The following is a 25,977-nucleotide window of genomic DNA, read 5'->3' as shown; positions in this document are numbered from 1 at the left end:
ATTTCATACTCTTGTGTTAACGACATTCTTTTTCCTTAACTTGTGTTTTTTTTTTATTGGAGACCTCTATCAGTCATAGTACACATTAAAGAAAGCGATCAGGTTTTCTCTGCTTGTGAAGTGTAAATACAATGTGAGTTAAAAGCAAAAGGAAATTCTTCTCAATGTCAGTGACGCTCTTGCTTCCCTCCAACTCGTCTATCACGAAACCTTCGCACAGAATTTCACCAATGGGTTGAGCCGTGTCTTTCTTGGAAGGATCGCACATGCGGACGGAGATCCTCATCTTCCTCTGCTCTTCAATGTCCGTTTTTTCGGCTGTGATTTTGGCGATTTTCTCGTCGTATTTTTGAGACGTTTTCTCCACCGTCATCTTCCACGTCTCCAGCGTTATTTTCTCCTTTCCGGAACTACCAACGGACGTGATGAGCTGGAAGAAATCGTCCGCATCGATCGATCCCGGGTTGGATTCGGTGCCGTTGGGCACAGGAGATCCTTGGCGTTGCTCGACAACCAGGAAATTAGTTGTCCAATCAGCCAGCTGTTTTTCATTTTCATCCAACTTGCTCTGGATATCACTCTCGATGGAATGGATGGCGTCCAACAGTTCCGTGTAGTGGATTTTGATCTTCTTGCGTTCCTCAATGGCCTTCATCAGCTGCTTCTTGATGTTTCTAAATTCGTTTTTCAGGCTGACCAGTCGCTCCACGTTCTTCATCGTACCCGACGTCAAGTAAAGTAATCCGTGATCTTGGGTGTAGCACTCTGGTTTGGCCATCATATCGCATAGTAAACACCAGCTCGGGCCCCTAAACAATTCATGACATGTATCAAGATTTCAATCTAATAAACTCAAATATCACACAATTATTTACGTTTTGTTCGGACTGGGCATTCTGACGGCATCAGCCTCCATTTTGGATCTCATATTTAATATGTACAAAACGTAGTCGTTAACAGGCAATTCGGCGACTCTCACATCGCAAACTTTGTGACAAGTTGGACACTTCTTTATCGTTGCTCCGCCTTGCGTCTTCATCTAATTAAAAATGGTATTAATTAAGTAAATCATTGAATTCAATTGAATAGTTTTATGTATACCTTGTTTAAGCACACGAGACAAAATGTGTGTAGACATGGTAAGAATTTCGGCACTCGCTTTGTCGCATCGAATTCTTTTTGACAGACTCTGCAAGTGAGTAAATTCTCGCCTTCTTTACCTTCCATTTTTAAAAATTGATTGCTCGAGTCGACACCACAAGAGCTCACTAAAAGACGAATCTAGAATGATCCAGTTCCCGACTTTTATACACAGAAGCCAACATTTGATTAAGAAGCTCGTCGTCCGGGTGACGTTTCTTGACGACATTCTGAATAACAAAAACGTCGAATGCCAATCGATATTTTACCAGGAAATATACCTAATTATAAAAAGATTTTTTTTTTACCTGTCGTGTATTCGAGGTATACTTATTATCTGGACTCGAGGGATAGCGAGTAATTATTTCCTTCTCCTGCTGCGATCGAACTCGGTATAGTTTGAGTACGTGGTAATTGGCGAAGCGGCCAAAAAGATCGACTACGTCGGTGGAGGGGGGGGGGCTAGTTTTCTAGTCTGACATCGAAACTTCATCCGACAATATTTTGATTGCTCAAAACCGTCACGAAAAGGATTCCATCGTCGTTGATTTGTGTAGCTCCTGATGAGATCTGGCGTTGTGTTGTTTCACGCCCTTAAATAGCTGCTTCAATTCCGGCCGGATTACCGGCAAAAAGATGTAATTTCCCAAAGTAGCCTGTTCAATTGAAAATGATACATAGTAAAACTAACAATTAAATATTAGTACTGAAAAATGTCATGGGAGAATGAAAAAAATAGTCACCCAAATTTTGCACAAAATGCCGAGTTAAACATGGGTACCGGACGGATGCAGATGGCTCCGATGGGTTGGTTTGATTGCATCAGCCACAGGAAGAAAACCGACTGACCCAAAACAAAATTCGGAAGGTCAGGCATTTCGGATGGGAAGAAAGAAGCCGCGGGGATATTTTCCATTGCCAGAGGAACGGCTGATGTTTCAGCGATTCCCTGTGGAGTAAGTAAACTGATCGACTGGGCTGTTCTCTTTCTCCATTATAAATGAAAAAAAAAATTAGATGTTTGAAATCAATAAAAGTTTAAATCTTGCTGGTTTCGGGGTTACCATCAACGAAAAATGAGGTCCTTTCTTAAACGCTCTTGCATTTTGTTACGACGGTCGAATCATTTGATAGAGTCAATAAAATCAGCAGAAAACATTTTAACGCTAAATACAAAAGTCGACAGCTGAGCCATTTTCGTCTGTTTTCTCAGCTGAGCATATGGCACGCTCTTTTATGATAAAAGGTGAGTTTGAACGCACTGATTGTATAGTTCGTGCGGTATATCGAAACGGTAACCCAGAGTACCTCCATATGATGATGGAAAACGAGAGGCAAAACGGGGAGTTTGAATAAATTGTGAGCGTTGGCCCAACTGACCAACAAAATTGTGGAAGCCATTCTGAGATTCGTCAATCGCTTCACTTATCACGGAAGTAAAAATAGGTTTAGAATTTCTCACGAATGTCACGATACATTTTAACTAGCACGTTTCCTTTTACGCCTGTTTCTCAATAGATATGTAATTATAAAAATAATTTCAGCGCGTAATACATCTGTCGCAATTATAGGCAGTTTGCTTGTACAAATTTTAATTTGTAGGAGGGGGGAGTAGTTCGCACTTCAATTGTTATAAAAAAGAAAGCGTTTCTCTTAAATATTTATGACAAACAACATACCTTATCAACAAGTCGCTGATAAAAACATGATGCTGATAAAACATTACTACAGATAAAGATTTCAAAACTGAAATAAAAGTATGAAGTAAAAAGTAGCTATCCATCAATTCCATGCGTGCAGATTGCACGCATATAGAATATTTTGCAACATTTCTTTTTGCTGAATAACAAGGTACCGTAATTAAACAATCAATGTAAACATTACAGTAGTAAGACAAATAAGTTTTTTACTTTAGAAATCTAATGGATGTACTGCTTGTTAGACTTAATCTTTTTAAAAGAACAATTAAAACATATTAAGAATGAGTGAAAGTTCTTGAAATTCCATCAAAAATTCCCGCAAAAATTATAATTCTGCAATCTGTAACTCAACTCACTTCTTATCTCATTTTCGCGTAAATAGGATATGGATTATTTTCAAATCCAATACAAGATTCTGGGACAACTTTTTGAAAATGCCAGAGACAACGCCAGTGAAATTGTCAGAATCTACTTTACCATGATCGGGCATAAAGATTTCCAGAGCTCGAACTTAATTTATCTCAATCAGAAAGCCGTTCTTCTCCTGTCAACTGAAGTGGTCGACGTCTTGAAAAATAATCGACTCGATGCCTTCAGCTATTTGCTAGTGGCTAATAATTTACTGGACTTGGAAGACGTCAAAGAGGATTTACTCAACGGAGATGTCCTGGTGAAAGCGAAAGCGACTCCTTCCAACAGCATAAGGAGGTTGAAAGCAGAGCTAGGTCTGGCGACATCTCCGATGGATCAAATAGCCGCAGTACCAGACACTCCAAAACCAATCAGTCAGCAGCAACAAGTACCGGAGAATGCGTCAGTCGCTCCTACAGTGCCAGATGAAACATCACATCCAATCAATCAGCAACAACAACCAAAAGAGGATGCGACAGCCACCGATCCCCGTGAAAATATTCAGTGCCAATCAAAAGCAGCCGAAGGTATCAACAGATTACCATTCGAAATACAAAATGAATGTACCGGATCCACAGATGTCGAAGGTGTGACTTTGTACAAGTTAAAATTGACCCAGGTACCCACTTACACCGAGTCATCTTCCATGGTCAAGCGATTCTCTTTCGGCGAACCCATTTTGCCGGAGAGAACACGCAAAACAATTTTGTTGATGGGCGCCACTGGATCGGGAAAGACGACCATGATTAATGCCATGATCAATTACATATTGGGGGTTGAATGGGACGACCCTTTCCGTTTTATTCTCGTCGATGAGGAACTCAGAGGAGCATCGCAAGCCAATAGCCAAACGCAAGGAGTCACAGCCTACGATCTCCACTACCGATCTGGATTCCGCATTCCGTTTTCGCTCACAATTGTCGATACGCCAGGATTTGGAGACACTGGCGGGATGGACCGTGACAAGGAAATCACTTCAGCCATACAGGAATTTTTTAAGCATCAAAATGGAATTCAGGTAAATAAAGCGTTGCGGCAGAAGACTCAATCTACTTTTTAATCAAATTCTACTTGCAAATGATTATTGCAGGAATTGGATGCCGTTGGATTCGTTGTCCAATCCTCACTCGTCCGTCTAACAGCTTCGCAAAAATACATTTTCAACTCGGTATTGTCCATTTTTGGCAAAGACATTGAAGAAAACATCCGTTTTCTCGTCACCTTCTCCGACGGAAGGCAACCGCTTGTCTTGGATGCCATCAAAGAGGCAGAACTCCCTTGCCGGATGGACTCGAAAGGATTGCCCAGCCACCAGAAATTCAACAACGGCGCCGTTTTTATTAGTCAATCGGATGAGGACGACATGTCGCCTGTTGAATGGAAGAACGCAATGAAGAATTTCAAGCTCTTCTTTGAAGAAATAAACGAGATGCCAACCAAATCTCTGCAGATGACTAACCAAGTATTGGAGGACAGAGAACAACTGGAAATTTATCTGGATTTCATGCTTGGCGGCATCGAGAAACAGCTGATGAAGATGGACGAGTTGCGCAAGACCAAAGATCTCGTCGCAATCAATAGAGAAAAAATCCAAGCCAACCAGAACTTTGAGATGAGCGTTCCAGTTTCTAAAAAGGTGAAAATGCCCACCGCTGATTTAGCCATGAACTGCACAAAATGTGAAACGACCTGCCACTATCCCTGCGAACCGAGTTTGTTGACGGGGTTTTGCTCAGCATTTTGGAAACCAGAGGGAATTAGATTCCAGAATGACTTCATAGTCCTTGCCAACACATTACTGAACGCCGCCAAAAATTTAGCAACTCCCAAATGTAAGATATGCCCCGGACGATGTTCGGACGGCTTGCACCAAAACGAACATTTTAAATGGACCTTTATCCAGGTGGAGGAAATGCGGATGTTTCACGATATTCGCAACAATTACGAAGACGCAATGAAGAAAAAGATGGACGCAGAAATGTTGGTGAAGGCAGTCGAAACGGAAGTTGAAAAACTGAAAGAAGAAACCATCAAGAATATGAATGGCATAACTTACTTGCACAACAAATTGAAGGCGATTGCACTTCACGGTAATCCGCTCTCTACTTTTGAGTATATCCAGATGATGGTCGACAACGCAGAGAGAGACCAAAAACCTGGATGCAGGGAAAAAATTGAGAATTTAAAAGAACTGTTGGAATTGGCTAAAAACAACGGCAACAACATAGATGATGACGAGAAATTCATTAAGCAATTTACTTCCTTGAACTCGTCATCTTAATCATCCACAATCTAGACTGGAATTATTCTATCAATCGCTGATTTTCTTCACATATATTTCGATTTAAATCGTGTCACAATGATTCCTTTTTAAAATATTGTAACATTAAGCAAAAGCGAACGAAACAAAACAATTGAACTACTTAATGGTGACCTGTCCGGACGACTCATTTGCTTTCAATTTTTTTTTATTTTTATATTGAAATTAAGGTTCAAATCTTCATGAAAAGGCATGTTATAGTGATATTCTTTCTAGTTTCACAACTAGACCATAGACCAAGGCTTCAACTGGGTAGGTTTGAGATTTCTTTCCAGCGTTATGATATTGCTATAACATTGCATATTATCATTTGGCGTATGCGATATTCAGAACGTTTTATAATCCAGTTACAAAAATACCTCTAATATCATCGACCTTATCACAAGTAACGGGCCGCCGATGATAAGTTTGATGTAAATATTATCAGATAAGCAGCTCGAAAGTCGAAACCAAACCAAAGATTAAACCTATTACAGGCCAACCTACCTATAACCCTAACAAACAGTGTATTCTTTTCGTACTGAACACTCAGTACAGATCAAGAAAACAAGATCTGTAATTTAAAAACCGAGATATATTTACTACAAAAAAGGTATTAATAACATTGCTATTTATTTTTAAGTAATCCTAGTATCCTTTCTAGAGTAAGAAAGTATATTAATCATTAGTTCAATAGGCTCATCATTGGCTAAAATTTTATTTAGCAAACCCAAATGGCTAGCCAATCAAGTGAGAGACTTGCCATTTCCATCGCACGCCAATGTACTGACGTCAAAATCGTGAATGGAATGACTTTGTACAAATTGCCACTAAAAAGAAACTGGACCTTTTCGGAGTCGTCCGACATTGTCAAGCGATACTCTTTTGGCAGTGGTTGGCATACTACTAGCACAGATAAAACTATTTTGCTAATGGGAGCCACAGGATCGGGAAAAACCACTTGGATCAACGCCATGATCAATTACATTTTAGGGGTCGAATGGAACGATAATTTCCGTTTTATTCTCGTCGACGAAGAGGTCAATAGAAATCAAGCGCACAGTCAAACCCAAGGAGTCACAGCCTACGACATCCACTACCGAACTGGATTCCGCATTCCATTTTCTCTGACTATCGTCGATACACCAGGATTTGGTGACACGCAAGGAATTAAGCGAGACAGTGACATCACATCGGCCGTTAAGAAATTCTTTGAAGATGAAAATGGCATTGAGGTAATGATTATTATCAATACCTACTAACAACCTACTAAGGAAAAAATAATACACTTGACACTGACAATATCTATGAACCTTATTTAAGGAATTGGACGCTGTTGGCTTCGTCGTCCAATCTGCACTCGTCCGTCTAACAGCTTCACAACAATACATTTTCAACTCGGTATTGTCAATTTTTGGCAAAGACATTAAAGAAAACATTCGGTTTCTTGCCACCTTCGCAGACGGAAATCGACCACGCGTCTTAGATGCCATCAATGAGGCACAACTTCCTTGCCGGAAGGACAGGAACGGATTGCCTTGCCACCAGAAATTCAACAACGGCGCCATCTACTCCAACAACAAAGATGAGGACGATGACTATTCACTCATCGAATGGAAGAGTGGAATGAGAAATTTCAAGTTGTTTTTTGACGAATTATTCGACATGCCAACTAAATCGCTTCAAATGACTTTAGAAGTGTTGGAGAACAGAAAGCAACTGGAAATAAAACTCAAATGGATGCAGGACGCTATCCCACGACATTTGACTAAGATGGAAGAGTTGCGAACTAAAGAGGCACTCATGGAGCGGCACAAAGTTGAAGTCGACGCCAATCAACATTTTGAAATCAAAGTGCCAGTTTCTAAAAAAGTCAAAGTCAATGTCGATTGCCTGGCAGCCATGAACTGTACAAAATGTGAAACAACCTGCCACTATCCATGCGATCCAGTTTATGCAAAGAGTTGGTGCCCAGCATTTTCTTCGCAGCAATTAGCTGATGGCGGTATCATACAAACTGTTGGTATATTACTCGAAAGAGCGGTAATTCCATTTCGTGAGGCGAATTGCAAAATCTGCCCTGGCAACTGCAGCAGCAATGACCACAAAAACGAAGTACAGCGCTGGATCTACAAACAAGTGGAGGAGACACAAACCCTAGAAGACATTCGTGAAAAGTATGAAACAGCAAAAGGAAATAAGATGGACGCAGAAGAACTGGTGGCAGCTCTGAAATGCGATGTCGATATTTTGAAAAAAGATATCGTCAAAGCCATCGACGAAATCAAAAATTTGCATAATAAATTGAAAAAGAATGCGCTACATGGCAACCCGCTCACCACTCCCGAGTATATCCGGATGCTGATTGACAACGAGAAAGCAGAACACAAAGATGGATTCGCGGAAAGAATCAAGAGTTTGGAGGAACTGCTGCCATTGGCCAAACTGACCGATGACATTGTGGATACAGACAAATTTCAACAGCTGATGTTGATTTAGCAATTCACATCGGCCCATGTGCGTTATTACCCATATACTGACGTATCTATTGATAGCATTGTCGTCAATCTTAATTTTCTGCCTTTAATAGCCACATCAGACACATTTCCTCGATGTGTACTACATGGGAGCTAAATTCTGAATACATTATGAACCACTTAACAAAATGTTAAACAATTCATTGTGACAGGTGACGTAGTAGTATTTTTGAAAACTCGTCAGTTCTTACAATTGCGACAAATCTCGTCGTTCTAGACGATAACTAAGTTGTTGTTCACCAAGTTCAATTGCTGCAGTTAGCTACTTCTTCCCTAAATTCTAGAGTGAATAAAGAATCCTTCGTGCTCGTTTACAGTGTTTTGAAATTCATTTACCATTCTAACGAAATGAAGTCTAGTTTTCAAACTCGTTGTACTTATCGAATACACAGAAAGGAAAGAAAATTTCGCCAATCAATCGTCTTTTTGAAAAAAAATGATAAAAAGACACTTGCCTTGGAGATGGTGAAATCTTATTTAGTTTGGGCCATGTCATCTTGTAGGCAGTGGCAGCCAAGCAAGTCATTCGAGTTCCTTTCTGGATATTTAACCATCTAAAAATTTTTGAAAAGAAGAAATCACAAAAAATCAGGCTTTTAGAAAACCAAACTTTGGCAAGAGCATCTAAAGGAAAATGTCTGAGGGATACTCTCACAACTTAGTTTAATGCAAATAAGTCGTAGTGATTTTGGTCAATGCTCATATAGGTGTCAAAGCTTCATGAAAGAAAAAGCGACACATTATTTTCGTGAAAATAGAATTGTAAATACGTACATCAAATACAACACAATTTTTTTAAAATGTTTCCTATAGTTATCTTAATGTTTTCAACGATATAGAAATTATTGTAATACATCTGTAATAAGAAAGATGTAATCTTACTCTTATGTCTATTTCTGTTTACTGAGTTATGAAAAAACACGTAACCAGTATTAGTTGAGCACCAATTGACTATTCCCAAATACTAGCAGGTCTACTCTATATAACATAATCATATGTAATAAACAGTTTAATGGGTTTTCATTGATGTTTTCTTATTTACCTAATGCAAATTGCTGTTTACTAGTCATGATTCACTCGCATTCACTCGTAGCAGACACACACTGGACACACGAAATAGACAGCAGCAGTGTACAGTATCGTCCAAAAAAATCCGAACGCACCTCTTTTTCAAAAGCCCAGTTTAATGTAGATTCTTTGTTTTTAACTTTCAAGACTTCATATTATGTGTAGAATTAATTGTTTTACAAAGTTCATTTATTAGAATTAAGAAAAAAATGCAGAAATATTTTTTTTAAATAAAGAAAGAGACCATGGTGTTCGGATTTTTTTGGACGATACTGTACGTAAACGTCACGGTGAAAATGTGAGGCAGAGGCTCTTTCCTAGCTCTTTCCTTTCCCGCCATTTCGGAATCCACAGTAGAAAGCGGCCATCATGGATTTCCTTACCCTGCCTCCTAGTAAAAAAGGGACCGGCAAATTCAAAATTGCTGTTAAGCAATCGGCAGCTAACCTTTTATCGACAATTACAAGAATATGTTTGCTGTTGGAATACACACGACGAGCCTAGCTAAACTAGAAACATATTTTAGAATGTGTTAACGAAGAACGTGATAATAAAATTAACGACAACAAAATATATTGTAAAGTTTGTACGATTCCTTAAAGGAAATAGTGCAAGTAAGAAAATTTTATCCTCGTAAGGTAAAATAACTGCTGATAACACACACAGTTCATCACAATTCACAACCAGACCAATGTAAAATATCACGCAAATGTACACAAACAATTTAATAGCAAATTAAGGAAGATTGTACAAAATACAATGCAAATAAGATTTATGAGTCATATAGGAAATCATGGTAAAACTGACTATGCCCAATGAGTCTTGAGTCGACAGGATATTTGCATGAGCTGACTAAATCTACTGAATGTCTTTTTATTACGAATTCAATCTTGAGAAACGATGAAGAGGGGTCATAAATCACATTTTTGAAATTCCCTGTTGATTGAGACACACAATACTAGTCGTTTTAGGCATTAATGTAACGTTGAATGATGCGGAAAATTTGACGAGTGTAGTTCATCACCAGACATTCTCGAACTTCCCTGTTGCACGCGCCAACAAGCCAAGAACAGATGAAATTAAAATTAAAATCGCAAATTAATCAACAGCATTCAAATACTATTCCTCACTATATATACCTGGCTGAGCAATGGTAGTAACGATGCATGAAGGTCTGAAGGACCTCGTGAGCCACTCTAAAATAGTCCACATTTTCCTCACGTTTGGTAATAACGGCAGAGTGCAATACGAGGCACATGGACGTTTCCACTTTGCCAATCAATCTGTTTCAAAGAATGAAAAATTTGTATCAAAGAAATCATTTTTTTTAAATTCTAACTGCTCACTGTCGCAGGACCTGAAGATGGGCAATGTTCTCTATAGGGCAAACTTTGGCCGAATCTCGGACATCGCTAATAATTACATGCAAATGAGCCGTCACAATGAGCAGACTACGATAGAGCTCTTCTAATTGAATCTCTCCCTGTGTATAAAATTAATATGCAACAAAACGTAAAATATCGAAATTTAATGTAAAATATCTATACCATCGAAGAAGCGACGGATAAATTTTCTTGGGGCAGTGACTGCAGCTGGAAGCCGGAGCATTTTTGCAGCGTCTTTTATAAATGCAAATAAAAAATTTGGTTAAATGAAATTAGAGGAATACACCGACATACGGACGAACCGATGGCGAATAAATCCGACGGATCAAGTGTAAGGTTTGTGAAACAACAAGTTTGAATTCCTTGGTCAACGAAGACTGCTCCTCTCTCTTCTTATCGTTCACGTAACGTGGTTTAACAGACTGGACGTCTATGAGATCGCGATAAGGACCTAGAAAATCGAGTGCCTGTTGAGCCAAGGAAATTTCAGCATTTGCGGCTAAATTTCTCAAAGGGACAGGCGATACGTGTTGATCCTCCAAGTTGAGTTGATTCAATTCCTGCTCTTCCAGAAGCAAATTATGTAGAGCCGGAAACGGCGACAATGACACAATCTCCAAGGCGAAATTGCAAGGATTGGCTAACGAATGGATGAAAGGGAAGCGCAACAACGGCTCCGTCGAGTCTTTATTCTTCTTCTGAGATATGACGGCTTCCACATTCGCCATAAGACCGTCAGAGGCCGTAATCACCAATACACCTGAGCAATAATTGCAGTTAAAAATGAAACGTTTCAATACAAAATAATTAAAATTTCCAGGTTTTGTCCCAAGGTCCCAGCTTACTTAACAACCAAATGACGAAGGACATGAGCGTATGCTTGCTCTTGATTTCCGATCAAAGCGACAAAGGGTAGTCAAAGAACGAGTTACTGCGAGGAGACCGATGACAAAACTAAGCAATCATTGGCAATCATCGGTAGTCACGATGATTCGAGAGAAGGAAAGGCGTGTACAAAATATAAAATTCATTCCCATTACACTCCGTTGCGTCCTAAAAAGGGATAAGGTCTTGTGGGACATTCACCAACTGCAACACCTACATTTGTCATATGATCTAGCGGCAATACAGATGTGACGAAACAATTATTGGTAAAGAATGAAAATGAGGGTGAATCGAACTGTACGCCAAAGTTCATCGGAGAAAAAACAAATCAGCGCAGCTTTTTTATTAAGAGATACAATAAAAGTTCTGGAGTGTCTGACCGGTTCAATTATAGGTCTTTGGGTTATAATAAAAATGATTGCGTCGAGCCAAACAAGTTCCCCCTTTGCTGTTTTCACTTATTGTTTTTCATATCAAAAACAAGTTCTTGCAAATGAAATAGCTTCAGATGACACAAAACGCAATATTGAATGGATTAACATATCCTGGCAGTAACGACAAACCAGTATATTGGGGAAAGTCCCGCATCAACCCCACCCACCTTTTAAAAGTCTCCCATAGCTTATTTTCAATTCAATGAAAGCTACACTCTTTTCTTTACAAGCTATAAAGATAGCCTACGTAAGAATAAAACGAACAAGATTCTTGTTCATTTTCAAAAATCCAATTGTCCTAAAATCCATCCGTCGCACCACTCGCACGGAAACAAACGAAAAATTCGTAATCGTTCGTTATTTATTACTGACTGTACAGAAACACACGTTTTCACCTTTCGGTATAAAAATCTGCCACTAGAGTGCATTAGTTAATATTTATTTCATGCAGACGAACAATGAATGTCACTCTGTCTGTCATGTCAGTTGAATCCTGTAAGTTTCCGGCTGTTTGATTTCCCGATTTTATTAAAATACCGTACATTTTTGTTTCTTATTCAAAACAACAATTTAAATTACCTTAACAGGCCATCAAAATTACTTATGATGATTAACTGTTAGTTGCTGACGGTAAAAACGGCAAAACCGGCCCATTACATCATCATGGACGAAACCTGTTTTATGACGGCAAACTTATCCTGCTTTTTCCTAGCTTCTGTCTATGTTGGGAGCCTCTATATTTGGAAATCAAATGAAGATCGGTAGTATAGTCAGTATAATTCTTAGAAAGAAACCATAAATTATTTATTGGCTTACTTTAGAAATCACCCCAAAACGGTGATTCGTAGATTCATCAGTGCATTCTGCATGCTATTTGTAGCTCCAGTGATTGTGTACATCACATTAAAATACATGAAGCCCCAAGTAAGTATTTTTCCTTTAATAACATTCAAAACGTAAATAATGAATTGTGTTTGTAATGATTTTCTTAGGAATCAATTGATCTTCTTACTTTATTGGGGTTAAGGTGGAATGGCTTATTATTAGCCATCTCAGTACCAGTGATTTTGACGAGTGTCCTCTTTTTAGGGCCAATCACCAGTTCATTCTTTGATGGGTCATGGAAAGACTTATTCAGTTGAGTTTTTTTATTTCAAATATTATAAGTAAATAGAATTAAATCAAACTTATCTTAATTATAGGTGCAGAATGCTGGAAAAATAACCTGCATGATATATTGTGGATCCGCAACCAAATTGTTGCACCGATCTCAGAGGAATTTACGTTTCGAGCGTGCATGCTTCCCCAGCTTCTCAAGTGCTATTCAAATTCACAAGCAGTCCTAGTCAGTCCGCTGTTTTTTGGAGTCGGTAAGATTCATAATTATTATGTTATTTTTCCTTTTAGAAATATACAAATATTCTACTTTTAGGGCATTTTCATCATATGGTCGAGCGTTGGCGGCAAGGAATGCCTTTAGCTCAGTCTCTACTACTATCATGTAATAAAACAAATTTATACATTTAGTAAATCAATGAAGGTGAGTTTGTCTAATGCATTTCCGTTATTCTCAGGTTTTCAGTTTGCTTACACCACCCTTTTCGGAATGTACGCCGCATTTTTATTTATTCGAACGGGTAATGTTGCCGCTCCGTGTGTTGCGCACGCATTCTGTAACGTGATGGGTTTCCCCGATTTCGGTGAGATTGGCCGACTGAACGGTTGGAAAAGGATTGTGTTGGCTTCAGCTTTTGTCGTTGGGCTATTGGGGTGGTATTTCCTACTCTGGCCTTTAACAGAACCAACTCTTTATGATAATAATCCTTGAGTATTAAAGTTTTCTCGACGCGTGCTTTTTCTGAGTCATAGAAATATACATTGCTGCTTCAGTTTCTTTTAAAACAGTTATGCATTTATTCATGCTCTTCCAGTCTTCCCGGATCCTGAAAAATTAGAATCAAATTTTTTTTCTACCCTACGCACAAAAGAAATAAAAAGATGTTGTTTTCAATATTCTAATAAAATTTAGTGAATAAACTCTTGACACTATTATAGAATAGGAAAAGGCTCAAATGTTTTAAATAGTTGTATTAATTAGAATCCAGAGGAACACTGTGTACTCCATCCAAGGGCCGCAAGATGCTCCACCCGTGTTTCCTCGTAACAGCGATATACTAGAAATCGAATGTGCGAATAACTTGTACGTATCTTCGTCATGTATGAATCAGGATATTTTTAAATCGATCCTTTTTTCATTGGAAACTCAAATAGGAAACTTTAAACGAGAATGTTTGGTTGCTAAAAGAGATTGTGGGGTGGTAACTGGCACGTTTACGTCGTACCAAGTAATTTGAGACAACATTTTTAGATCTAAACAATAAACTTTGACTTGGCACAGATGTCCGACTATATATAACTATGTGGTTTGTTATGCTTCATTATTTGTCGAATTAAATTGTTCACTAGAATTGTGCTTTTCGCAAAAGGAAGATATTTGGTTTTTGTGTGTGGGTTGACGTATTAATTAATCTTCATCGGAACCGTCGGGAGAGGCGAGTTGATCCCGCCACCAGTCCTGAACCTCAGTAACGGCCGATGCCACGCGAACGGCCAAAGCACTGGGTGGTGCCAACGGCGGAAGCGGATGGCCAGAGCCGCGGCTTGACCAGTTGGAAGAAGCACCGCCACCAATGCTCGAGTACGGGAAGACAAGGCCGTGCTGGCCACCTGTTGTTGGACTAGACAAATTCAAAAAGCCAGTCATTTAAATGTTCACGATTTAAATCAATAAAAATAACGTCTCACCAAGTTGGACTGGCACCAGGACTACACTCGCCCGCCGAGTGCGAAAAACTGGAAGAAGGAATCCCTTTTCCGGTACCTGTTGAATGAAAAAGTATCCCGATTACAGCAATCTATTCACGGGTCCTGTAAACATAAGACTTTAATTACTTTGACGTGATGGCCTCTTCTTCGGATTGGATGAAACGCCCAGCCTTTCCTTGTCGTAGGTGGATCGTTGCTGGGAGATTCCATCGGCGCCGTGGCAAGGAGCGTAAAACAAGCGTCGACCGCTGACGCTGTTGATGCTGTCAGAGCGTGTGACCAGCATACCCTTCCGACGATGTTTGCCACTTCCTTCCGCCTCCTGCAATGCCCAGTTTCAATTTAGTACCGCCAGAATTATGTATATAACGCAATTGATCACACCTTCACTTCAGAAATATCTCTTTCGGCACCTCCAGCGTTGAATTCCCGGTTTTTTTCTTCCTGGGCCTCTTGAAGTTGGTCGTTGGTAGCCCGCAAACCGGCCAATAAGCTATTGTGCTCCTTCTGTAAGATGAACAAATGAATCACTAAATTGCGTAACGTCAGGGGAAGGGAAAGACACCAAAAAAACAACAAAAAAATAGGGGGAGAACAAACGGTGTCGTGAATATTCACAGTCTTCATTCGTTTCAAGCACGAATCCAGCCACTGGCGAATGGTTTGCTTGGCCACTTCTTCTTCGATGATGTACTCAAGCTCTTCACGGGCCAAAAGCTCTTCCAGTTGCAGCGACTTGCGGATGTCCACCGAACGATACGACAGCATGCTACATTAACAATTAAAATATAGCGTTGATTAAATATACGTAACAGAAATAGGTTTCTAATTTGAATTGTTTTACTTCAGAACGTCGTGGAAGGTGACATCTTCTCCGTTGTGTAGTCGTTCTAACTCGAAGCACATGTGCTTGAAAAGGAGCCTAAAAATTAATGTTACAAGTTGAAGTGAAACATTCGTTGTCAAAATTATTTGATGGAATTATATTAAATCGCCTACCGATCCTTTTGAGGATCGACTTCGAGACGGCCTTTGAGTAGACGCAGGACAAATTTGACTTTCCGTACGGGAATAACACCGCGCTGGTTGACGTCCACAATGTTCCACGTATTTTGGAAATTGCGGATGTCGGCGTAGGAGAGAAGGGCGTCCTCTTCGTTGGAATAGAAGAGGGAAAAGTTCTCCATAATAATCGCTAACCCAGAAAAAGAATAGGTTTTAGTTATCGGAGGATGCACTTGGTATATCAAACCCCGTACCGACAAGAAGGTTGAGAACGATGTACGTGATGATAACGTAAAAGGAGCAGAAAAAGATCATGGCAGCCGTGAAATTGCCGCAATCCGTTTCCCAATAATTGGCGCCCGGTGTGCAAAACGGCGGCAACACCATGCAGTCGTGCATGATTTTGTACCAATCCTCTCCCGTCACAATACGGAACAGCATGATGATGCCCCTAGGCGTGCTGCCAAAGTTGGCTTGCCTTTACAGACATAAAAGAAGATGAAATAATTCTCATAAGAATAATAACTTTATGCCAATAATTAATACCTTCCAACACTTTCGCCGTATTTGACCGTACCGAAGAGCAGACAGCCGGTCAGGGCATAAACGAAGATGAGCAAGAACATGCCTGCATTCGACGGAAAGAAATAAACGACATCGGTATAAAATTGTGTGCTAAGAGATGTAGATTGTACGAGGTATTATAGGTACCCATAATAATGAAAAAGCTCTTGTAGACGGAGACGACCACGGTGAGCATCAGCATTTTCAACGTGGCGTGTTTGCCCGTGATGGTGAAGAAGCGCAGGATGATGGCGACGAAACCGAACGAATGGGATAAATCGTTCTAATATGAAAGGAAAAAAAAAAAGATTGAATCAGTAATACTGGGCATAGGAAAGTGAGATGACGCTATTACGCCCATAGTGTAGTTGGTTATTGCCCAGACGAGACCCATGACGGTGACCAAAGTATCGTAGCGATTGCGCCGGGACTGCCAATAGCCGTGAGGAGTGAAAGCGATCATCTTCATCGACACTTCGGCCACAAAAACGAAGCTCAAACAGGAGCTGATAGTGGCCAACAAAGAAGTGTGTGCTTGATCCTCGCGCCACTAGATGAAAAAAAGATAAATCTCAAATTACAACGTAATTTAAAAAGACAATATCGTAGGTATCTACTTACCGAGACGCAGAGGAGGCTACTATTGAGTATGACCATCAAAGCGATGAATCTTTTAAAGTAGATATGCTGAGTGATATCGTAAATAAACGCACGGAATCTGTGGCCTTCCGGGCGTGGCGGAAGATGCAAAGGCTGAGCGATTTTCAATCGTTTCTTCAAGTCACACCTATTACATTGGATCAGATTAGTTTGATAACTACGATTCCGGACACGAATGGTTGAAAAGTTGATTGCAACTTACCAACGTCGCTGATCGACCGTCAAGAGCGCAGTTCCTTTATTCTCGGAATAATTTGCAATGACGACGCCCACGAATAAAGTGAGACCGATCATGCAGCCCAGAAAGACGAAAATGTGGATATAAATAGCGTGGACCTAACAAAAAATAAATTTCAATCAACACCCGCATAATTGAAATTAAAAATTTGAAAAGTACCGGCCCCAGAGTTTTAATGAGAACGTCTCGAATGTCGAGCCAGCCTTTAAATGATAAAACTTCAAATAAGGCCAGCATTGCATTTCCGATACTGTCAAAATTAAAGCGACGTGGATTAGCCCTGCAGACATGAAATAAAGAAACATTTGTCACAATTTATTGTAATTAATACGGAGACAATATTTAAATCGTACCAAACGCGAGGAACCAAAATGGCCGGATGAGTTTCGTTCTCGCCGGGTGCCAGTTTCATTTTGGTGACAAAGACTTTGCGCAGGAAGACGCCGACACACTGGTCACGATTTTTGATCTCTGAATCATTGCAACGGGCTAGCCTGCCACCGTAGAGCTGGACGCCGTAACTGGCGAAGACGAACATCAAGACGATGAGAAGGATCGAGACGAGCAGGATTTCTTTGAAGCCACGACAGAGTTCGCAGACGACTTTTCGCATATGCGGAACGAGGATGAAGATGCGGAGTGGACGCAAACAGCGCAACAGGAGCAAAAGCTGGGCGCTCGAATTCTGTGGAACTACCTTAGGCATCCAGCACAGCATAGCCAATCCAACCTGTTGGTAGGACATTAACAGGATTTTAATTGTAAGGAATTATTGAAAATCAGAAATTCTGGTTATTGGTGGACTTACGGCAAAGGTGAAGAGATCGAGAATTCCGGCCGCATCTTTAAACAGCGCTTTCGGGGTGAAGAAGAGTCCGTCGGCCAGGATTTTCAATCCGAGCTCCAAGCTCATGAAAACGACAAATCCGAATTCGGCAATTTGAAGTTCCCGGTGATCGCACAGACGATAGCGTGGCGTTTCGAACATCATCGACAGACACGACAGAGTCGTCACGAAAATCATGACCCAATCCAAGTAAGTCACCAATCCCACTAAATTGCTGTTCAAACAAACAAGAATTTAATTTAAAAGGTTCAGTAAAAAAGGAAGAGTGGATACGAACTGTAAGCGTTTGTAGTGCAGCTTTCGCTCCTTGCCCGTTATGGGATCCTTGAGACGTGGGCAATATCTCGCGTAGACCATCCGCTGGCAAAGTCGTCGGAAGCCGGACTCCCGCGGCACCAGGAACAGCGGAGTATCAAAATAAGGATGATTTTCGCGTAAATCTTCTTCACGTTGGTTGCTGATTGACATATAAATGGGTGTTGTTATCGTTAATGAATCATTGGTTTAAAAGAAAAATAATTTACCGGCGCATTTCGGCTTGCTGCCGTTTGGCTTGGAGTAATTTGATGTCAATATCCGGCGTTCGTCTAGAAGTCGATGTTCGGTTCATGGCACCCAAATCGCCATTTTCCTTCAAATGCTCGTAAGTCTGTTTGATTTTGACTGACCCACGGAAACTTCGGTGTCCACCTCTGTAAAAAAATAACAAGAGTTTGAAATAAATCCGTAATATGAATGGTGTTACGTTGGATACTTTTTTAGATCCTGTCGATTTTTCTGGCCGGCAGCGCCTTGTTTTCCTGTACCGATTATTGGAATTGGCCCCGAATCACCCAGTAGCAATCGCTGATTGTTCGACTCGCTAGATAACAAAAGATATTTCTTATTGATAAATGTCTATTATAACTGCCCAAAATTTACGTACTTGATTATGCCAGTTATGGCGTTTTGCTTTTGGTTAGTGCCCGTAACATAAGTGGAAATGACGCTATTTAATAGACGCAAGGGCTGTTTCTTGCGGTACAACACTTTCGAGTTGCCTTTGCTGTCATCGCCGCTTTTGTCGATGGGCAAATCTTCATCATCACCCGTTTCCAACATGAACTGGCGAACAAAACTGTCTCGAACCTAAAACGAAATAGCTAAACATATAATTCTTTTTAAATCAACAAATGACAATTAATTAATCACCTTGGGTAAATTAAAATCTGATGGAACTTTATGAAGACGAGTCATCTGAGGTCGGTCGGGAAATTTTTCAAAGAGTCTCAAACGACGAGGTAGAGTCTTTTTGATCTCGGCGCTCTGTTCGCGCGCCTTCATTTGTTTCAACTTTTTGATGTCTTCGTCCAACTCCAAGTTGTCGAGAATGACGGCGACGAACAAGCTGAGCACGATCTGAAGGGAAACGAATGAAACATTTCAGTCAATTGAGTTAATTATTAAGTGTCGTTAAGGGGATTCACGCACCAGCGTGACGAAAAGATGGTAGAGGATGAAGTAAACGGCAACAATCGGCACGATGGTCTCGCTGGTCCGCAACATCGTTTCGTCCATTACTTCAACCCAGGCTTCTTGCGTCAAGATTTGAAACATGGACATGAAAGCCTGGCGTAGATAAAATTAATGAATCAAAAGGAAAAGGAAATCTGCGATGGGAACAACTTGCCTCTGGGAAAGTTTCAAACTTTGTAAAATCTGCTAAGAAACAAAACAGCTGCATGGATATGCTCGACGTGATGATTAGCAAGCACATAGTGAAGATGATAAGACTGCCCAATTTTTTGCCCGGTCCGAAAATTTTATAGACAAAATCTTCCAGTAAAGGTGAAGCTTTAATCAGTCTGACCACACGCAAAACCTATAAAATAAAATAGCGGAATAAGTTACAGTGTTTTAAACTTGGAAAAACGAATAGGACGCACTTGGAAGTAAGTCAGAACTGATAAATAAAATTGAGGAAGCAAGTGGAGCGTCGTTCCAATGACCAAGAGTAATTCAAACTTGTAGATGGTACGTCCGTAATAGTCCCGGAATCCCAGACACCACATTTTGAATAGAGCCTCGAGGTTGAAAAAGACGGTGAATCCAACCTAAAAAGAAAGAGCGGAGTAAAATTATTTGCATTACAAATAAAATTAAGAAAATAAAAACTCTACCTCAATGTAATAATGTTGTTGGTAAAAATCACTTCTGGGTCGGCCGTCGTGTTTAAAACTCATGCTGGCTGTAAAAAGGCCGTTGGCTAGAATTGCGGCCATCAGAAGTAAATGGAAGGCGGCCGAATTGAGAACAGGAAGAAAGAGGAGGACGGTGCGATACTGGTGACGTGTTGCGTCAGTCGGTACTAGTTTCCAGCCACGATCATCTCCGCTAATAATAGGAGCACGGGCATCAACAATATCGGCCAATTGAGAGCCTCGTTGGCCCCACATCTGCTGGAACTGCACTCGAATCTCGTTGAACGTCTCCGTGATGACGGCGATGAAAACGTTTTTGACGAGCCAGCTCAGGAAGAAAATCATGGTAGTAAAGTACATGAAAGCTCGCCAGGCCGGTAAAGTATCCACTGCACGATACATAATGAAGACCCAACCTTCCTGAGAAAAAGCTTGATACACGGTGAAAATGCTGGTCGCTGTCAAATGGAAATTTCAGAGAATTACTTTCTATTTACAAGAGATAAGAATGAAGGATTTTACCGATTTCATCGAAGCCATTAAATCCTAATTTATAGCGTGAATCCTTCAATTTAATACAGACAGTTCCTTCGGGGCACTAAAAATTAAATTTCAGTTAATGGGGAAGACAAAAAAAAGGGCGCCCGAAAAGGCACTCAAGATTTAAAGTTCCTTTGGGCTGATAGAATTTTATCGAACAGTCCGTACTTGGTAACCTGACGAAGAATCCATAGAGCAGTAGGTGTCTGGTATTGTGAGGCTGTTGACAGTGATGTGTCTGCGACAGGCAAATTAAACCACTATTAACATAAAAATTTGTAAAGCAAATAATATGTATAGTTACTTACTCGAAATCAGTATCGTTGAGTATACAGTGATTGCGCAGTTCTCCAAAAAACTGAACGCCCAGCAAACCGTACAACGACATGAAGAAAAGGAAGAACAGCGTGACGTTATAGATCTGTTGACCGGAACGCCTATGCAACAAAACATGCAAAGTTAATAACGATTTTAAATACATTTCTAAATTGATTTAAAAAAAAAAGGAAATTGGTGTCGGTATTTTTACTTGAAAATTTGATTGATTCGCGATTTGGGCATGGAAAACTTGAGGAAAACGCGAATGAAACGGATCATGATCAAAGGTCGAGGAGATCGGAGAATGGATAGGTAAGAATAAGCAGATGAAACTAGAGCCGAGAGCTCTAGTGCTTGAAGAATAACGGATATCCACAGGAAGAACAGCATACTGGTGTCAAATAAACACCATCGGTCTCTGAGATAAGAATCCTCTCCCTATATAACACATAAAAGATTATTTCATGGGCCAAATTTCATAGGAATTTGGATTTTAGTTTTGACAGACCTTTAGCAAGGTACGCGTGTTTATCTTTACCACCATTTCAGCAGTAAAAAGGAGCCCGGTGACCAAATCACATGCAAATGTGATGGGCCGTAAGAAAGGATACAGCTCGAAGGTCTTGGGTGTGTTTAAGGAAACGGAACACAGACAGAGCAAGGCGCTCATCCGCAAGAGACGTTTCATCCATAGCTAAAGTTGAGAAACACATTGTTACTTTTATGGAATATGTTTTATGGATGTCAGAAATACCTTATTCATCCAATCCACTCCAACTGATTCATTGTTGGTCTCTTCTTGGGCTACTTCATAAGGAAGAAGTTCCCCTCGTAAGGATTGTTTCCTGCCAAGCATTTTGATGGGTTTTCACTAATGCTTCTTCAGTGTGAAATTTCGATATTCTGGAACAACATCTTCACCCAATCAGCCTATCTGCCGAGCAATTTTTAAGAATTAGAAGAAGCTAACTGCATGTTTTTCAATACATTTGTACTCTTATTGATGGAAATTAATGAAAAAGCTACAGAATTTTAAGTACATTTTTTACAAGAGCAGAGCACAACCAGCTGAGCAAAAACATCGGCAGATAACAACAGATTTAAACATTTTATGATACCGAGTCACATGTTTACTTCACATAGTCGAACTCGTCTTATTACACTGCGTTCAAGGTCTATCGTGCACCCGAAACAAAAAGGTTAAAAAAAGAGTAGAAACACAAAATCTTACATACATCTTACCTTTTAAGGTCAAAACATCAGACGAACTTGACGACATCCGCGGAGAAGCAGAGATTCTGGAAGTCTAAGGAAAACACGTTCGTTTATTGATTTTTTGGATTTCGTTTGTTTGTTTGTTTCACGACGTTGCCGGCTTCCGTGAAATAGTCCCATCGGCGGTCGGTTGGCTCTTGGCTGCTGCATGGGCATGGAGAGATGTTTCCAGTCTCCATGTTAAATTTCTCATAAGGGGTTGTCCGCTTTTTTTACTAAAAGGTCTCTCAATATGTCCGTATGCCGCGAGAGCCTAGATGGCGCCACCGTCGGAGAGACCTCCCTATACCTCCATGTAAAAGTCGTTAGCAAAAAAGTAGCTTCCCGTCGAATCCCCTTATGGGAAATTTGACTGACCCTGGTGCCAGCCCCCTCTGCCCGTAATCAACCAGTTTGTGATGAAAGACGATTTGATTGTCGATACTCGATACGCGGCGCTGACGTCGATGTTTAAGTTTATGTGTAATTTGAAAGGCAGAAAATGCTAATTTCTTTGACACTTTTTCAGATCAGATTGATTAATCAGCAAATATTGCAAATTAATCAGCAGGACGCCTTTAGATTGAGGGAATTTATTGTTGATGGATAGATCTATAATTTCTATATCATTCAGTCCGTATCTAAAATTAAGAAAATGTAAGCTTTTTTAAACGAAACAGATTTTCTTAGAAACATTCTCGTTGCAAAAAAAAAAAAATGATTTCCACCATTTTTTACTGTGGGTTCTTATTGTTGTTGGGATTACTTTTGCCAAAGGAAAATTTTCCGGTCATCAGGAGCTGAGGAATGAATCCCCGAAATTTCCCCTTTTTTAAAAAATATTTTCGATGCGTGTTTTTGCAATGTTTTAAATATTTGTCCTATTATTTTGTTTTAGAAAAATAAAAAAAATTGCGAAAAAAAAAATAAAAAAAAATTTCTCTTTCTTTTGGATTATGTCCGGTAAAAAAAAATTATCCCGTTTATCACAAAAATTGATTCCGAGATTAAAAGTTTGGTTGCATTTTGACAAAACGGCACCTAGGACGGCCTTCATTTTTTAAACAGTCATAGAATTCCAATTTCCTACAAACTATAATCAAAAAATCAATATTCTCATTGTAGTCTTGAACGCACACGATAGCAAAAATGTGTGATAAAATCCGTAGGTCAACGAGGGCAATTTTATAATTAATAAATAAACAGAGTTAGAGAAATCGGATGTTGCAGGGCCCAGCCGTATGAGGAAACGTCGTTTGACCAAGCGTGGTCCAAAGAATGAAAAAAAAAAAAGTTTGACTTGGTCAAGGATTTTCAAAAGTACTGCAGTGCTTCGAGTAGGTTTTCCACACAAAAAAAACAATTTTTTTCCAGGTCTTACAGCGACGACGACGTTGATTATAAATAATTAGTTAAGCTATAAACTTCGCCCCCCCCTTTCTAGTTGTTTGTAAACGCATTTCTTTGCATCCTCCCAATGTTTGTTCGTGCAAGAAAACTCCGCATAGTTCTTCCCTTTCATCTCTTTTTCCCAAAATCTATTTTTTTTTTCAAATAAAATTGTTTCACGACGGAAAAAGGTACTTATGTGTTTCATTTTCTATTTTTTTAATATGTGTAATTGTAATTAGTTTTCATATATCATGTTTTATTTTTTTAATTGACAAGTTTGGTCTAGTGAAGTTGGATGATGTTGGTTGGAAAAGTAAATTTGTCATTCTACATGAATTGACCCAACAATTGCAAGATGTAGAATCCCTAGTTGGTTTACCAATTGCTTTGTTTACTAAAACAATATTTATGACGCTCAATACTCCAAACACAAATGTTAAAGAATTGAATGATTTCTTTGGGAAAAAGTGGCAGGTATAATTCAATTACTTGTAATTCCAATTATGTATTAATCGTCATTAACAAAACTAATAATTCCTCTATTAATGTTTTTAATGCAGTCTACTTCTGTAGAGATTAAGGAATTGTTTTATTCCAAAGCCCACAATGATTTTCAAAAAATGAGATCTCGACAAAACTGGCTAATTCAGAAAATATCTTCTGTTAAAAAAACAATAATGGATAATTCAATTGACTTTCAATCAATAGAATTAGATGGAAACGAACAACTTGTTTTGTTTTCAAAACCGGAAACAAAAGTTGCGCAACTTATTTGTAGATATCCTTGGTGTAACTCCAAGTTAGCTTCCAATTCATCAAGAAATGGTCATGCAAAAAGTAAATATTAAAAAAAAATTAATGTAAAAAATGTAACTTTCCTGCCGAAAGAGAAGAAACCATTGAAAATCACAAGATGAGGTTTCATGGAGTTGTGGAATACAACCAACCACAACGGTAATTTGTTATCAATAAGTATTTCCTATTCAAGTAAAAATAACAGATATCTGTTTATTCTAGAGCAATTTAAGCTCAAGAATTGGAATCGAAGATTGTACGTGAAGTGGCTTCGGGGATTGGCCGTGGATATTATAGATCCTTTTAACAAGCACTTTGGCCCAACCGTAAACTAATCAAAATATTTATTATTTGTTATTGGTAAATAAAACATATTTTCTTTTTAGAACTGAAGAAATTCCGTTATTGGTTCAAAATGTAGCCATGTCAATGGACGAAGTAATTGAGGAATCACGTGCATCGAACGTCACCACTTATGATGAGTAGTCAATACACCAAATTTATTATTTATTCCAAAATAATAAATTTTTTCCCAACAGATCAAATGTTTGGGACGATTGGGAACCCGATTTAGAATCTATTGAACTTTCTATTTTGGAAAAATCGGGTTCTCTTGAACAATCTACAGTACACAACCAGTCTTCGATTAACGTCGTTGAAGAACCGTAGTTGAATTTACATAAATATTATTTGGTGGAAATGATTATTATGTTTTTCTTTACTAGAGGTATTGCAAGAAAAGCAATTGGCATTGAATTACCAATTTCAATTGTTGCCCGTCATCCAGAGCACATAAATGTCAGCAACGGTGTTGTCAAATTATAAAACAAAGAACGGTAAATTTATCAAATATGTTTCACTATTCTCCTTTAACAAATAATGTTTTCGAATTAGATTGGGTGCCTTTTTATGGTAGGGAAGTCAAGTAGTTTGAACTTGACATATCCGGACATGAACGTGTCTTAATTGCTCTTCATCAAGATCTGAAGAAGCTATTGAGTTACATCAATGCGCAAAGTGAACACCAGTTTGCAGAATCAGACATCCTGTTGGCCAATGGAATATTTGTTAGGTCGTTAGAGAAACGCCATAATATCATTAACGCCATGCAAAGAACCTCCAAGAAATGTCCTGGCAAGGTTTATGTGTGTGTAACAATGCCCTATCAAAATACTCCTGCAGCAGTAAGTTTTTTTTCAAATGAAACATCTCAATTAACTCAATAAATAATTTAAATGTTACTCCAATTTATAGGTAATTCCAATTTTCCAAGCTGCAAATTTGAAAGCAGCAAGTGCATTGCCGTCTATCGACGAATGTCGCAAACGGAAATTTTTCCTCTATTGCATTGCAGTCTGCATTTGTTTCCTTAAAGTATAACGGAAATGTTGCAAATTCACCAGTAATATTGTGAAATATTCAAATTACGATTTTCTTACTAATTAATTGTCATTTTCTTTCAGACGCCGACTAGTTATACTACCTTTGAGGTAGTATTG

General features: G+C 39.3%; 5 protein-coding genes and 1 long non-coding RNA gene across 14 annotated transcripts; 3 read left to right on the top strand and 3 right to left on the bottom strand.

Annotated features, from left to right (window-relative positions):
* Positions 1-28: 28 nt before the first annotated feature.
* LOC124209370 (tripartite motif-containing protein 59-like) lies at positions 29-8,569 on the bottom strand. Of its 4 annotated transcripts, XM_046607317.1 has the most exons (7): positions 8,543-8,569; positions 5,308-5,407; positions 1,884-2,125; positions 1,449-1,796; positions 1,102-1,370; positions 876-1,039; positions 29-809 (listed from the first exon to the last, which is right to left on the bottom strand). In XM_046607317.1, the coding sequence occupies exons 5-7, from the start codon at positions 1,225-1,227 to the stop codon at positions 86-88; spliced, it is 1,014 nt and encodes a 337-aa protein (XP_046463273.1). In that variant the 5' UTR covers positions 1,228-1,370; positions 1,449-1,796; positions 1,884-2,125; positions 5,308-5,407; positions 8,543-8,569; the 3' UTR covers positions 29-85. The 4 variants fall into 4 exon arrangements, with proteins under 4 accessions (XP_046463273.1, XP_046463274.1, XP_046463275.1 ...); XM_046607318.1 differs by lacking the exon at positions 8,543-8,569 and having other exon boundaries at positions 41-809; positions 1,884-2,129; positions 5,308-5,412; XM_046607319.1 differs by lacking the exons at positions 5,308-5,407; positions 8,543-8,569 and adding an exon at positions 2,205-2,982 and having other exon boundaries at positions 41-809; positions 1,884-2,129.
* LOC124209368 lies at positions 3,163-5,678 on the top strand. The gene is made up of 2 exons (XM_046607314.1): positions 3,163-4,269; positions 4,342-5,678. Exons 1-2 carry the CDS (start codon positions 3,226-3,228, stop codon positions 5,530-5,532), a joined length of 2,235 nt encoding a protein of 744 aa, XP_046463270.1. The 5' UTR covers positions 3,163-3,225; the 3' UTR covers positions 5,533-5,678.
* On the top strand, positions 6,002-8,211 carry LOC124209369. Of its 2 annotated transcripts, none has more exons than XM_046607316.1 (3): positions 6,002-6,163; positions 6,248-6,785; positions 6,874-8,211. In XM_046607316.1, the coding sequence occupies exons 2-3, from the start codon at positions 6,285-6,287 to the stop codon at positions 8,047-8,049; spliced, it is 1,677 nt and encodes a 558-aa protein (XP_046463272.1). In that variant the 5' UTR covers positions 6,002-6,163; positions 6,248-6,284; the 3' UTR covers positions 8,050-8,211. The 2 variants fall into 2 exon arrangements, with proteins under 2 accessions (XP_046463272.1, XP_046463271.1); XM_046607315.1 differs by having other exon boundaries at positions 6,003-6,163; positions 6,276-6,785.
* Positions 8,570-10,012: 1,443 nt separating the features above from the next.
* Positions 10,013-10,436, bottom strand: LOC124209367. Its single transcript, XR_006880893.1, has 2 exons — positions 10,295-10,436; positions 10,013-10,198 (listed from the first exon to the last, which is right to left on the bottom strand). It is a non-coding gene; the product is annotated as an uncharacterized LOC124209367 (long non-coding RNA).
* A 1,856-nt stretch (positions 10,437-12,292) lies between these two features.
* Positions 12,293-13,761, top strand: LOC124209366 (CAAX prenyl protease 2-like). Its single transcript, XM_046607313.1, has 7 exons — positions 12,293-12,354; positions 12,447-12,620; positions 12,681-12,783; positions 12,852-12,996; positions 13,062-13,229; positions 13,292-13,360; positions 13,434-13,761. The coding sequence occupies exons 2-7, from the start codon at positions 12,523-12,525 to the stop codon at positions 13,685-13,687; spliced, it is 837 nt and encodes a 278-aa protein (XP_046463269.1). The 5' UTR covers positions 12,293-12,354; positions 12,447-12,522; the 3' UTR covers positions 13,688-13,761.
* Positions 13,762-13,932: 171 nt separating this feature from the next.
* LOC124209365 (sodium leak channel non-selective protein-like) lies at positions 13,933-22,395 on the bottom strand. 5 transcript variants are annotated; one of them, XM_046607311.1, is made up of 32 exons: positions 22,280-22,394; positions 21,792-21,971; positions 21,546-21,731; positions 21,249-21,475; positions 21,028-21,156; positions 20,888-20,957; positions 20,702-20,777; positions 20,159-20,637; positions 19,925-20,092; positions 19,669-19,860; positions 19,470-19,607; positions 19,191-19,397; positions 18,925-19,127; positions 18,754-18,861; positions 18,524-18,691; positions 18,277-18,456; positions 17,961-18,213; positions 17,506-17,882; positions 17,312-17,432; positions 17,117-17,250; positions 16,876-17,041; positions 16,610-16,804; positions 16,402-16,537; positions 16,237-16,318; positions 15,945-16,168; positions 15,685-15,880; positions 15,530-15,607; positions 15,286-15,454; positions 15,070-15,192; positions 14,812-15,007; positions 14,665-14,740; positions 13,933-14,597 (listed from the first exon to the last, which is right to left on the bottom strand). In XM_046607311.1, exons 2-32 carry the CDS (start codon positions 21,891-21,893, stop codon positions 14,384-14,386), a joined length of 5,373 nt encoding a protein of 1,790 aa, XP_046463267.1. In that variant the 5' UTR covers positions 21,894-21,971; positions 22,280-22,394; the 3' UTR covers positions 13,933-14,383. The 5 variants fall into 5 exon arrangements, with proteins under 5 accessions (XP_046463267.1, XP_046463268.1, XP_046463264.1 ...); XM_046607312.1 differs by having other exon boundaries at positions 15,304-15,454; XM_046607308.1 differs by having other exon boundaries at positions 15,070-15,454; positions 22,280-22,395.
* Positions 22,396-25,977: the final 3,582 nt, after the last annotated feature.

This window comes from Daphnia pulex, chromosome 12 (assembly GCF_021134715.1).
Source record: "Daphnia pulex isolate KAP4 chromosome 12, ASM2113471v1".
NCBI classification, from domain to species: Eukaryota; Metazoa; Arthropoda; class Branchiopoda; order Diplostraca; family Daphniidae; genus Daphnia; species Daphnia pulex.
Note: the sequence above shows the minus strand (reverse complement) of the source record. Positions and strands in the feature narration are given on the sequence as shown.